The sequence below is a fragment of the Trachypithecus francoisi genome, unplaced genomic scaffold (assembly GCF_009764315.1).
Source record: "Trachypithecus francoisi isolate TF-2019V2 unplaced genomic scaffold, Tfra_2.0 Lachesis_group19, whole genome shotgun sequence".
In the NCBI taxonomy this organism is placed as follows: Eukaryota; Metazoa; Chordata; class Mammalia; order Primates; family Cercopithecidae; genus Trachypithecus; species Trachypithecus francoisi.
In genome coordinates this window covers 41,806,249-41,818,829 of record NW_022681464.1, presented here as the reverse complement: position 1 = coordinate 41,818,829, position 12,581 = coordinate 41,806,249, and the positions used below count along the sequence as shown (strand labels likewise).

The 12,581-nt window shown below is 42.5% G+C and overlaps 1 protein-coding gene across 2 annotated transcripts in view; it reads left to right on the top strand.

Annotated features, from left to right (window-relative positions):
- LAMA1 (laminin subunit alpha 1) overlaps nucleotides 1–12,581 on the top strand; it is a 176,895-nt gene that overhangs the window by 131,388 nt on the left and 32,926 nt on the right. For both annotated transcript variants that reach the window (XM_033178300.1, XM_033178301.1), the window contains 9 exons: nucleotides 684–894; nucleotides 1,376–1,492; nucleotides 1,619–1,782; nucleotides 4,659–4,794; nucleotides 5,303–5,396; nucleotides 7,268–7,384; nucleotides 9,459–9,641; nucleotides 9,956–10,110; nucleotides 11,735–11,878. In XM_033178300.1, coding sequence (XP_033034191.1) covers nucleotides 684–894; nucleotides 1,376–1,492; nucleotides 1,619–1,782; nucleotides 4,659–4,794; nucleotides 5,303–5,396; nucleotides 7,268–7,384; nucleotides 9,459–9,641; nucleotides 9,956–10,110; nucleotides 11,735–11,878 — 1,321 coding nt within the window. The remainder of the gene's footprint in view (nucleotides 1–683; nucleotides 895–1,375; nucleotides 1,493–1,618; nucleotides 1,783–4,658; nucleotides 4,795–5,302; nucleotides 5,397–7,267; nucleotides 7,385–9,458; nucleotides 9,642–9,955; nucleotides 10,111–11,734; nucleotides 11,879–12,581) is intronic.

Genomic DNA, 12,581 nt, shown 5'->3' with positions numbered 1-12,581 from the left:
CTTCGGGAGGCCGAGGCGGGCAGATCACCTGAGGTCAGGAGTTTGAGACCAACCTGGCCAACATGGTGAAACCCAAACCCCTGTCTACTAAAAAATACAAAAATTAGCGGGGTGTGATGGCAGGCACCTTAACCCCAGCTACTTTGGGAGGCAGAGGCCGGAGAATCGTTTGAGCCCGGGAGGCAGAAGTTGCAGTGAGTTGAGATCAAGCTATTGCACTGAAACCTAGGGGACAAGAGCGAGACTTCTCTCAAAAGATAAAAGAAGTAAAGCTTTGAAAGCTTCAAGGCTTGTGCCTGCTCATGGTCATCCTAACCAGCTTAACCTGAAATACACCTGAGATGAAAGATCACTGTGCCTGTACATTTCAATAAACTATATGGGAACATGGAAGGTCACTGTGCACTTGTATAAGTACCGTTTACTTCCTGGCATGAATAAATGTATCTGTGAGATGCACCACTTAAAAAAAAAAAGACAATTTGTTAAGGATAAAGTATAAACCTGCCATACCAGTAGCTATCTTAGAAAAATTGTTTCCGTTCTTAAGAAGTTATGATGTATCACTTACAATTTCAAAAAGAGACTAGGCATAAATATGTAAAAAATTTTCCCACTATTATTTCAGAGATAGGGGTTTTGTTGTTCATTTACTTACTATGTGAACCATTCATATTTATCAGGGCTGCTGAAGATTTATTGTCACAAATTCAGGAAAATTACCAAAAGCCGCTGGAAGAATTGGAGGTATTGAAAGAAGCAGCAAGCCACCTCCTTTCAAAGCACAACAGTGAACTAAAGGCAGCTGAGGTGCTTGTGAGGGAAGCCGAGGCAAAGACCGAGGAAAGCAACCACCTGCTGTTCATGGTCAATGCTAACCTGAGAGAATTCAGTGTGAGTCTCACTCTCTCTCTCCTTCTCATTTATAAGAGGTAACAAAATACTCCAACGTAAGCAATTAAAAGTGAGCCCTGGTCTGGCCAGGTGGCTCACGCCCATAATCCCAGCACTTTGGGAGGCCGAGGCAAGCAGATCATGAGGTCAAGAGATGGAGACCATCCTGGCCAACATGATGAAACCCCGTCTCTACTAAAAATACAAAAATTAGCTGGGCGTGGTTGTGCGCGCCCCGTAGTCCCAGCTACTCGGGAGGCTGAGGCAGGAGAATCACTTGAACTCGGGAGGTAGAGGTTGTAGTGAGCCGAGATTGCACCACCGCACTCCAGCCTGGCAACAGAATGAGACTCCATCTCAAAAAATAAAATAAAATAAAAGTGAGTCCCGTGCACTAACTTCTGCACATAGCATTAGGCACCAAAGGTCAGAAGCAGAGTTGCTTTTATGAAACATCCTTAAAATGCCATTTCTGCTGCAGGATAAAAAGCTACATGTTCAAGAAGAACAAAATCTGACCTCAGAGCTCATTGCCCAAGGAAGAGGACTGATAGATACTGCTGCTGCACAAACAGATGCTGTACAAGATGCTCTAGAGGTAAGTTACCACTCAGCATGGCCACAATACAGTTTTTAAAGAATCTTCACACATCTTGTCTATATGCACATATATCTGTTATTAAATAGATGTGCATATATTTACAATATTAATTTCTCCATGTAGCACTTAGAGCATCACCAGGATATGCTACTTTTATGGTCTGCCAAAGTCAGGCACCACGTAGATGACCTGGTCATGCACATGTCCCAAAGGAATGCACTTGACCTGGTCTACAGAGCTGAGGACCATGCCGCTGAGTTCCAGAGACTAGCAGATGTTCTGGACAGGTAGGAACATGCCTTTGTGGGAATTCAAGACTTTGCAATCTATTGATTAGAGAAAACAAAAATGGACGTTTTTTTCACAGTGATGGGTCACTCTTCCTTTGTGTAAAAATGAGCACTCCTGTTTTATTTACCTGGCAAGTTGGATTCCCTCATGTCTGCTAACATAGTTTACCGTTGGCCTACATATCTGATGGAAAAATGCAAGTAATGGGGCAAGACTTAAAACACATAGTATGCGGCCGGGCGTGGTGGCTCACGCTTGTAATCCCAGCATTTTGGGAGGCCGAGGCGGGCAGATCATGAGATCAGGAGATCGAGACCATCCTGGCTAACACGGTGAAACCTGTCTCTACTAAAAATACAAAAAATTAGCCGGGCATGGTGGCAGGCGCCTGTCATCCCAGCTACTCTGGAGGCTGAGGCAGGAGAATGGCGTGAACCCAGGAGCCGAGATTGCGCCACTGCACTCCAACCTGGGCGACAGAGCGAGACTCCGTCTCAAAAAAAAAAAAAGATAGTATGCTACAGTTTCAAGCCATCAGGTCTTTATTAAGCACCTACTGAGTGCTCAGGGCTTTGTTAGGTTGCAGGTGGGACAGAATGAGGTTATTAATTTCTTTACAGATCCGGCCTTTTTGGAGTTTATTATTTGGGTGGAGGATGTAGCTGTCCACTCTCTACATATAGAAGTGTTGAGAGTCTCTTTTCCAATCCTTGAGAGATACCACCTCCAATTATTTTCTACTGCCTGAAAGTCTGCCATTGTAATACAATTACTTTAACTTATTTTTTTGATATTTAAAAAATGTGTACTCAACTTGCTAAAAATGCCTTTAACTGAGAAGCACAATTTTTTTTTTTTTTTTTTGAGGCGGAGTCTCGCTCTGTGGCCCAGGCTGGAGTGCGGTGGCTGGATCTCAGCTCACTGCAAGCTCCGCCTCCTGGGTTTACACCATTCTCCTACCTCAGCCTCCCGAGTAGCTGGGACTACAGGCGCCCGCCACCTCGCCCGGCTAGTTTTTTGTATTTTTAGTAGAGACGGGGTTTCACTGTGTTAGCCAGGATGGTCTCGATCTCCTGACCTCATGATCCGCCTGTCTCGGCCTCCCAAAGTGCTGGGATTACAGGCTTGAGCCACCGCGCCCAGCCTGAGAAGCACAATTTTAGCCAGCCGTTTCAAACTTGTCTGCACACTGGAATCTTCTGGGGAGCTTCTTAAGACACCAATGCCTTTGTTCCTTAGCTGCCTTCCCCACAAAGGTTGTGACTTAATGGGACTGGGATGTCGCCTGGGTTTTGTGATTTTTTTTTAAACCCTAAGGTGATTCTAATGTGCAGCAAATGTGGGACCTGAAGTTTTAGATGTTACCAGTGATTTACACAACACTGTGAGTTAATTGGTAAATTTCTTTCTTTAAAATTTGCTATGCATTATGGGTGACAAGGCTGACCACACTGGGAAGATGTATGTTCTTGTGTGTGCATGTTCTGCGGAAAGGGAAAGATGCGTATCTCCTTATTTGAAAAATGCTGACATAAAAGATTAGTTCACACAACAAAAGCAATTAAAAATGATATGATAGAATATTGCATAAATTATGTACTAAATTGAGTACTGCTTCCTAATATGTCTTAGGGATCAGTAGTGGAAAATGGCATTAGATACTAGCTTCTCTCTTCTCATGAGTTTTCATTATTTCCCCCAAAGAGAAAAACATTTTCTGACTCCACACCTAGCTAAAACAAAATCTTTATTACTTTGCATGACTAGTAGAAGCAATTTGTTGTGATAACATGAAGTTGAATGACTATATTTTATTTATAAATCATAGAATTTTGCCAGTCCAATAGTAACAAGCAATAACTGCTAATATTTGGTCTGGGAATTGCCCGACTCAATAACCTTGGAAAGAAAATGAAGTGAGTTACTCAGCAGGCAAAGATGTGCCCATTGCCAGACTATATTTTCAAGATCGAGAGCACTGGATGACCTTGTGCCATGACCAGTTACCAAGTTCCTAAGTGATGTGCCCACTTGTGAGAATGATGTTGAGCTGATTGAAATATTGCTGATCTTCCTCCAGAATTTGTAGTGAATTTTGTAAAATTGTCATGCCATTTGAGGGATAAGATTCAGCGGCCTCAGGTATGCATAGGAACACTTCTTGGAGGTTAACAAGTGTGTTGCAGGGAGTTTATAACCAATGCAAACATGCAACGGCACCCCAGACATGCACAGGGGGTTGGAACAGAGATTGAGGAATGCTGAGGGCAGCTTGTGGAAAGTGATGAATGGTTGTCTAAGGGAAACAGCAATAGCCTCTTCTTGGGTATTGATTAAATAGCAGTTCTGAGTGTTATTATGACAAAGTGGCTATGGCTTCTCAAGGATTGCTTTTGAAGTTACATGGGAACCCGCAGGTTGTTATTTTTTATGGATGATACTCTTCTTTTTTTTTTTTCTGAGGCGGAGTCTCGCTGTGTCGCCCAGGCTGGAGTGCAGTGGCCGGATCTCAGCTCACTGCAAGCTCCGCCTCCCGGATTCACGCCATTCTCCTGCCTCAGCCTCCCGAGTAGCTGGGACTACAGGCGCCCGCCATCTCGCCCGGCTAGTTTTTTGTATTTTTTAGTAGAGACGGGATTTCACCATGTTAGCCAGGATGGTCTCGATCTCCTGACCTCGCGATCCACCCGTCTCGGCCTCCCAAAGTGCTGGGATTACAGGCTTGAGCCACCGCGCCCGGCCGGATGATACTCTTCTAAGGGGGAAGAAGATAGGAGGCTTTCAAGACTAGTAGGCATTTATGATTTTTGTGAGTGAATCGGCAAGTTTGATTTAGCTTATCATAACATATCTAAATATGCTGCTTTGATAGTGGCCTTGAAAATGTCAGAAATATGTCCCTGAATGCCACCAGTGCAGCCTATGTCCATTACAACATCCAGAACCTGATCGAAGAATCGGAGGAACTGGCCAAAGATGCTCACAGGACTGTGACTGAGATGAGTCTGGTAGGAAATGCCGTGGGCTTCTTTTTCTGGGCTCTGTGGGAGATTGTTCTGTACCCGGTTTGAACAGAGATTCAGTGGCCTCTATTTCTGCCTATTAACATTCTTTTCTGGTGGAATCTGTTTCTGGCTTCTGTCATCATGTGATCTGTGCTTTAATTTTTTAAGATCATAAATACTTCTTTATACAGACTAGAAACCAGCATAGAGATGAGAACAATCTCACATTTCCTTGAGCTAAAAATGATAATGCTACTTGATACCTACTGGAAACATTTTTCTTTAACCATGGTGAAAATCTTTATTGAATGGCTGGTTTCCTTCCTTATCTACTTAAAAATGTCTTTGTGTTCTCCTGCCTCAGCCATTTGAAATTGTCCCTACCTGGTACCTGACTGATTTTCTTGCTGGGAATGTGGCTGGGGACTAGTCTGATGGAGTCACTTCCTTCATCCGCAGCGGGACTCCATCTGCCCTGCTCTCACCATGCTTAAGCAGTTCTGTTTTCCAGCTCTCAGAATCCCTTGTTTCTAATGGGAAAGCAGCCGTGCAGCGCAGCTCCAGATTTCTAAATGAAGGCAACAACATCAGCAGGAAGCTTCCAGGTCAGCGTGTGGCTCGGACGGTGTAGACAGGCAGAGTGAGCATGAGCATCTCGCTGAGCAACCTCTAAGAATGTTCTCTTTGCATGCAGCAACTTGAAGCTTAGCATTTCTATGTCCTATGTATATTCCAATTTCCTATCATATAAACTTTCCTGTCGTATAAACTTCCTATCACATAAACTTCATATAATTTGGCATTTTTATTCTAGTGGTATCTGTTTCTTTATTGTGCAGTCATCTCTATCTTTAACCTGTCCTTAATCCTCCACTCATCGCCTTAGCTTGGAGCCTTCACTGTTCTTCCTAGTGTCTGTTGGGTTATCTTTGATTGTGTGCGCTCCTTTATTTTTCCTTGAGGAGGTATATTATGCTTGATATTTGTTTTACGTTTCTCATGGGACTAATATCATGTTAGACTCATGGTAGGTTCTCGTTTAATAATTATTACATTAAATCATAATTGATTTAGCCATTTTTCAAAAAGTATCTATGCAGTTAATTTGTCCTAAAGTTTCAAGAAAGAATGACTTGGCATGTGTAAGAGCAATCCATCCAATAAACATAAACCAAAATGGCATCAGGATCTGTTATGTAAGAGAAACTATGTAGGCATACTTTTTAAATAACAAATAACATGCTTTCCATCTTAATATATTCTAATAGATCAAAAATACCAAGATTTCTGGAGGAGTAAATAGTGGGCCATATTCACAGCTCATTTCCTTTACAGGTGACTTACTTCCAAGTCTAACACTGGATCCTTCCACAACTGTCTGAACCAAAGGCTTGGATATGTGCATAACTCTTTTTTCTCATTGAGTGACACAATTTAAAATTTATGTTGTCATCTCACAGTATTGAAAATGCATAATGTGTTGATGGGCTGTAATTTCAGTCTGTACAACTAGAGGTACTTCATAGGTAGTGAAATTGGGAGCTTGCTGGCAATTAAAATTTTACATTTTCACCATGTGCTCAAAATCAAAATGTGATTGTAGGTTACGAACAGAAATTTTAAAAGTAAAAGCTGTGATCAAACTTGAGAAAGAGGTTGAGCTGAGTTCCAGTTGGGTGGCCAGAAGGGAATAGAAGGGGATGGAGGATTGGCCAGAGATGCAGGTGGGAGACTATGAAGAAGACTCCCAGGTAGGAGCCCACCTTAGGGGTTTGACAACCCAGAGGAGAAAGGTGACCGAGATTCAGATGGGGATAGAAAGTTAGTGCATCTGATTAAGACTGAGTGACTTAAACACAGCTCTTGGTCCTTGAGCTCTAGTAAAATTGGACATGAAATTTAAGTAGAAATATTAGTGAGAAAGTCAACAAGCGAAGTAGAGAAAATGATCGAGCGAGCTAGAAACACATTCTTAATTTTAATTTCTTTTTTTTTGAGACGGAGTCTTGCTGTGTCTCCCAGACTGGAGTGCAGTGACGCGATCTCGGCTCACTGTAAGCTCCGCCTCCCGGGTACACGCCATTCTCCCGCCTCAGCCTCTCGAGTAACTGGGACTACAAGTGTCTGCCACCAGGCCTGGCTAATTTTGTGTGTGTGTGTGTGTGTGTGTGTGTGTGTGTGTGTGTGTATTTTTAGTAGAGACGGTTTCATCGTGTTAGCCAGGCTGGTCTCGATCTCCTGACCTCGTGATCCACCCGCCTCAGCCTCCCAAAGTGCTGGGATTACAGGCGTGAGCCGGCCCACACTCTTAATTTCTATAATGAATGTTGCTCAGTCTTGCTGGAAAAACTGTCAATATTGGGAGTCTCCTTAGAAAGCTATGAATTCTGTAGATGGTCAAGAATGACAAAACTGTTGCCTAGGCAACCTTTTCGTAGGCTAACCTGAAGGGAAACATTTTTCTCCCTTTAAATAGTTATTGCATTGGAACTGAGTGAACTGAGAAATAAGACAAACAGATTTCAAGAGAATGCTGATGAAATTACCCGGCAGACCAATGAATCAGTCTTGATACTCAGAGCAATTCCTGAAGGTAAGTGGAAAGGACATTCTTCTTTAAATCATGTCTTCTCACTGTAAAAGCATCACTCAGGAGCATAAGGAAGTCCTGCCTCAAGAATGGTCAAGGCTCTAGCTCAAAAATGAGACTAAGATTGACGAAATTTTTACTTGGAAAGGAATATGATTTAGAAATGAAAATCATTGGTTTTTAAAATAGCATCACAATACTGGCATCAAACTGCTAGAATTTATAGTCTTAAAAACAGAGATTGCATAGTACCATCTGCATTGCTTACTTTTGAAATGCTTGACACATTGCTTAGAGGAAGAAGGACCATTGAAAGAAGTCAGCAAGTAAAGAAGCTGGAATGTGCTTTACCTGCCTAAGGGGAAAGTGCCAGATTCATTATCAGTGTGGCAAACTGAAGACTGCTTGCTTGGCCATCTTCCTTAGTGAGGCAGTAAAACATTAGGCTCACTGATCACTTTAATACTGATGGTTTAGAAATGTGGTATTCTTGAACATTTTAAATAGGATAATTTTTTTAAATGTGATACAAATGAATTGCGCTGCACCTCCAACTTCTCTTTTGTTCTTTTGTTGTTTTTTCTTCTAAAGTTTCTGTTGTTTTATGGAGACCAGGTCTTGCTATGTTGCTCAGATTGGCCTTGAATTCTTGGCCTCAAGCGACCCTCTTGCCTTGGTCTCCCAAAATGCTGGATTACAAGCATGAGCCACTGTGCCCATCCTCCTTTTTTGCTTAATAAACAGCTTTTGAAAAAGTCTTATCAAGTGCTCAAAGGAGCACTTTAAAAGAGCTTTAAAGCCATTAAAAACAAGAAGCCCCAAAGTCCTTCTGTCTGCAGGGTTTCTGTTTGTAAGCATGGAGTTACCTGGGGAAACTGGGCATGCTGCACTGGGCTTACTTCTTACCTTGAAACAAGGAAACATTTTCTGATCCGGAAGATTTTTTTTTCCTATTCTTTTTTTATAAGTATACCATGGTATATTTTGACTAAATGCTTAATAACGTTTTTATTTGAAAAAATGTTGAGCTTACAGAAAAGTTGCAAGAAAAGTAAAAAGGCCACCTGTATACCCTTTTTCCAGCTTTTTCTGCTGTAAATGTTTTGCCCCACTTGTGATTAAATGCTTCAAAAATGAATGATAGTGTCTTTAAAAAATCCTCGGCCGGGCGTGGTGGCTCAAGCCTGTAATCCCAGCACTTTGGGAGGCCGAGACGGGTGGATCACAAGGTCAGGAGATCGAGACCATCCTGGCCTACATGGTGAAACCCCGTCTCTACTAAAAAATACAAAAAACTAGCCGGGCGAGATGGCGGGCTCCTGTAGTCCCAGCTACTCGGGAGGCTGAGGCAGGAGAATGGCGTAAACCCGGGAGGCGGAGCTTGCAGTGAGCCGAGATTGCGCCACTGCACTCCAGCCTGGGCGACAGAGCGAGACTCCGTCTCAAAAAAAAAAAAAAAAAAAAAAATCCTCACCCAGATTTTCTAGAATAACTGAATTCTAATGTACCTTGAGTGGCTGTTTAGGCTTTATTCTGCTGTTACTTCTAGCAGCCAGTTGATGCTATGGGCAAATACCTCTTCCTTTAACTTAAGACATTCCCACCTCAGCTGCAGAACTAGGATCCAAATCCTTATTATCCAGACATGAAAGGAGGTGGAGAACATGTTTCATGAAGGTGAGAAGGGGGTGATGGAAAAGGACCCAAATAAAGAAATGTAGCTTATTAAGATGTAAGACACAGACCACACAGCGATTGGTCATTACTTTTGTGATCTCATTGTGTACTGAAATCATATTCCAGAGAAGTATTAACAAAAATTATTTCATTTGTCCCTAAAAGGGGATAGTAGAGCATAAGATATGCAGTGTTAATATTGCCATTAGAAACAAGAAGCTCTTAGGTCATTGACCCCTGCCCGAAAGAAAAAAAAGCAAACAAGCAAGCCTCAGTTTGTGTTCAGCATCAGTAATATGACAATAATGTATTTCTGTGCAAAATTACATTTGTTGTAGTTTTATTCTGTTCTCTGTGTGTAAGCACCAAAAGTGCATGCTTGTGTATACATTTATTTTAGATACAAGAGGCAAAGGAGCCAAAACCAAAGAGCTAGCGACGTCTGCAAGCCAGAGCGCGGTGAGCACGCTGAGGGACGTGGCAGGGCTGAGCCAGGAGCTGCTGAGCACATCTGCCAGCCTGTCCAGGGTCAACACCACATTACAAGAGACGCACCAGCTTCTGCAGGACTCCACCATGGCCAGTATGTCAGCGCCCTTCCTTCCAGTCATGACCGTCTGTGTCATGCAGACATGGAGCTAGCTAAGCACACAGTGGTGCGTTGTTCACAACATTCCTGAAAAGTAGCAGTATGCCAACGTCTGGATTAGCCTTTATAAAGAAAAGGGCCTTAGTCTACGCATGCTACTGGTGCAGTTTTCATCTTTGTACCAAAATGTCATGGATTTGATTATTAGGGTGTTGTTTTACCCAGTGCATTGTTAATGAACAATTAATTACCTTGTTTTTCCCTCTCCTCAACTTGCTGGCCACCCCTTGCCTTCTTGTATTTGTTAGCTCTGTTGGCTGGAAGAAAAGTCAAAGACGTGGAAACTCAAGCCAACCTTTTGTTTGATCGGTTGAAGCCTTTGAAGATGTTAGAAGAGAATCTGAGCAGAAACCTATCAGAAATTAAACTGCTCATCAGCCAGGCCCGGAAACAAGCGGCTTCTGTGAGTTTGGGGCCCCGTGGCTTTCATCACTGGGCTGTCAGTCATGTGGAATCCCAGGGAATTCATGCAGATGTGGATCTCAGCCACACTGCGTCCCTTAGGCCTTCCAAAGACCCGGATCCCAATAACCCGGGCTTCCTCATAGCCCTGTCTTGGTATATTTAAAGCCAATAACTAGCTTCATTTTCTTTGAGTTCTGCTTTTATTCAACGTGCTTCAAAATGTTGTTAGCAAAGAGATTTCCATGTCTTTATGGAGATTTATCATTATAGACTAAATTTAAAACTTTTAGCCTGGACAGTGCAGAACATGTCAAATCTACATGTTAACATTACTCTAAGTTTATGGGTTGCATATGGTGTAATGTCTTCATTTTACCTACTTAGTTTTAATAATCCAAGTATTCTTTAAAGTGTTTGTATAGTATGGGCCTCATCCTTGAGGTGTCTGAGAAAACAATTTGTATGCAACAAAGGCTGCACAAATCCAGGTCACTAAATGCCTGAAGCACTGGACGCCTGGAGCAGTTCACACATGAGAAGATGTTTTACCCGTGGCACATGGCACTGGCTGTGCCCTAAGGGAAAAAGTTTCCTTTTGAGAGAATGTGCAATCGTCATGTGATTGGGGACTTCGAGAGGATGAATGCAGCCTCTGGGCTTGCATTTGTCCACCTCAGGCTTTCTAGGGAAGAGAAAGGAGCACAGGCTCTGTCTTTTCCTCTCAAGTGTCCTTGCTATTGGAAAAGGAATGTTGGTTTCCATGAGCTCTGGCTTGCATCTGTTTCAGTTATAGTTGCTAAATAAATATAGGCTGGGTGTGGTAGCTCACATCCATAACTCCCACAATTTGGGAAGTCGAGGTGGGAGGATTGCTTGAGGCCAGGAGTTTGAGATGACCCTAGGAAACATAATAAGATCCTGTCTCTACTAAAAAAAAAATCATAATAGCCAGGCTCGGTGGTGTGAACCTGTAGTCCCAGCTACTCAGGAGGCTGAGGCAGGAGGATTGCTCGAGCCTAGGAGTTCAAGGCTGCAGTGAGCTATGATCACACCATTGTACTTCAGCCTGGGCAACAGAGCAAGACCCTAAATCAATAAATAAACAAATAAATAAATGTAAGCCCAAGGAATGCTTCTTGATGCTATGGTTAATACGAAACTTAGACTCTTTAAGACTAATGTAAGATACCTATGCAAAGAATTACTAATCAAAGAAATATGTAGTAAGTATAATAATTGCTCTATAAATATCTGCTGAGTGAATAAATATATTACCTCTGCATTTATTTACCAGATGATTATCAAATATCCTCTTTGTGTCAGGCAGAAAGATTCCAAGGTGATAAAATCGTTGTCTTTAAGGAATTAAATCTTATGTGAGCAAGACAGTTTCCTATATAAAATTACTTATTAAAAACTGACACTGATTTTCTCATATTTAAACACTTTACCAAATGAAATCATTTTTATTACCATCTGATATGTCACTTCATGAAACATGAACCATTGTGTATTATCAAGAGAGGAAACCTGCCTCAGTGAAAATTCATTACAGAATAGCGTTGTTGAGCTGCTGGTGTGTGTCACTAAATGATGAGGACACTTTCATTTTCCTTCTGCAGATTAAAGTCGCTGTGTCTGCAGACAGAGATTGCATCCGGGCCTACCAGCCTCAGATTTTCTCTACTAACTACAACACCTTAACACTAAATGTTAAGACACAGGAACCCGATAATCTTCTCTTCTACCTCGGTAGCAGCACCTCTGTAAGTTACGGACATTTGGAAAGCAGCACTGAATTTTTTATGCACTTCTAGATTTTTCTGAATTTTCACTTATTTGGTGAAAAAAAAAATAGGCCTTAGTGAAGTCTAAATCTCCCACAGGGACTAACCTTTGTTTAAATGGTAACATTAGATTAAAAATGAGCAAACTACCAAATTGAAAGCCTATGAGAAGGGAAGTAACATTTCTGAAGGACGCCATCTTAACTGCAAGCCCCGGGGATGGAACGTTTTTGTGATTCCCCCAGTGACCCCTGGAGTGACTATCAGAATTGTCAAGCTTCTGTCAGGTTTTTCTTGCCAAGAATTCCAGTGGTCCCCAGATGGCAAGTGCTTGTGGAAGGTCTTTGATACCTTGGCTGTGCCAGGGAGAACAGGTCAGAAGGCTTGGGTGTGTAGGGCAGAAAATGTTAACAAGCACATATAGTGTCTGAAATGTCTTCAGAAGATAAGATGCAAAGCACATGCAAGCCTGTGACAGGGGTGGGTCTTCATGGTTCCTGTCTTACTGCATATTTCACATCCATTTCTTACCTCGGACCCTGGGCAAACAAGCAAGCTCAGTGCCTTCCCTGGTGCTCCCGGTGGACTGCCTGTGACCCGCAGCGAATTTTCCTGGGGACTCTATGGGAGGTATTGAGGAGGACCATGCCAGGCATGCAGGGAGGTGCTGATGTCCCCGGGG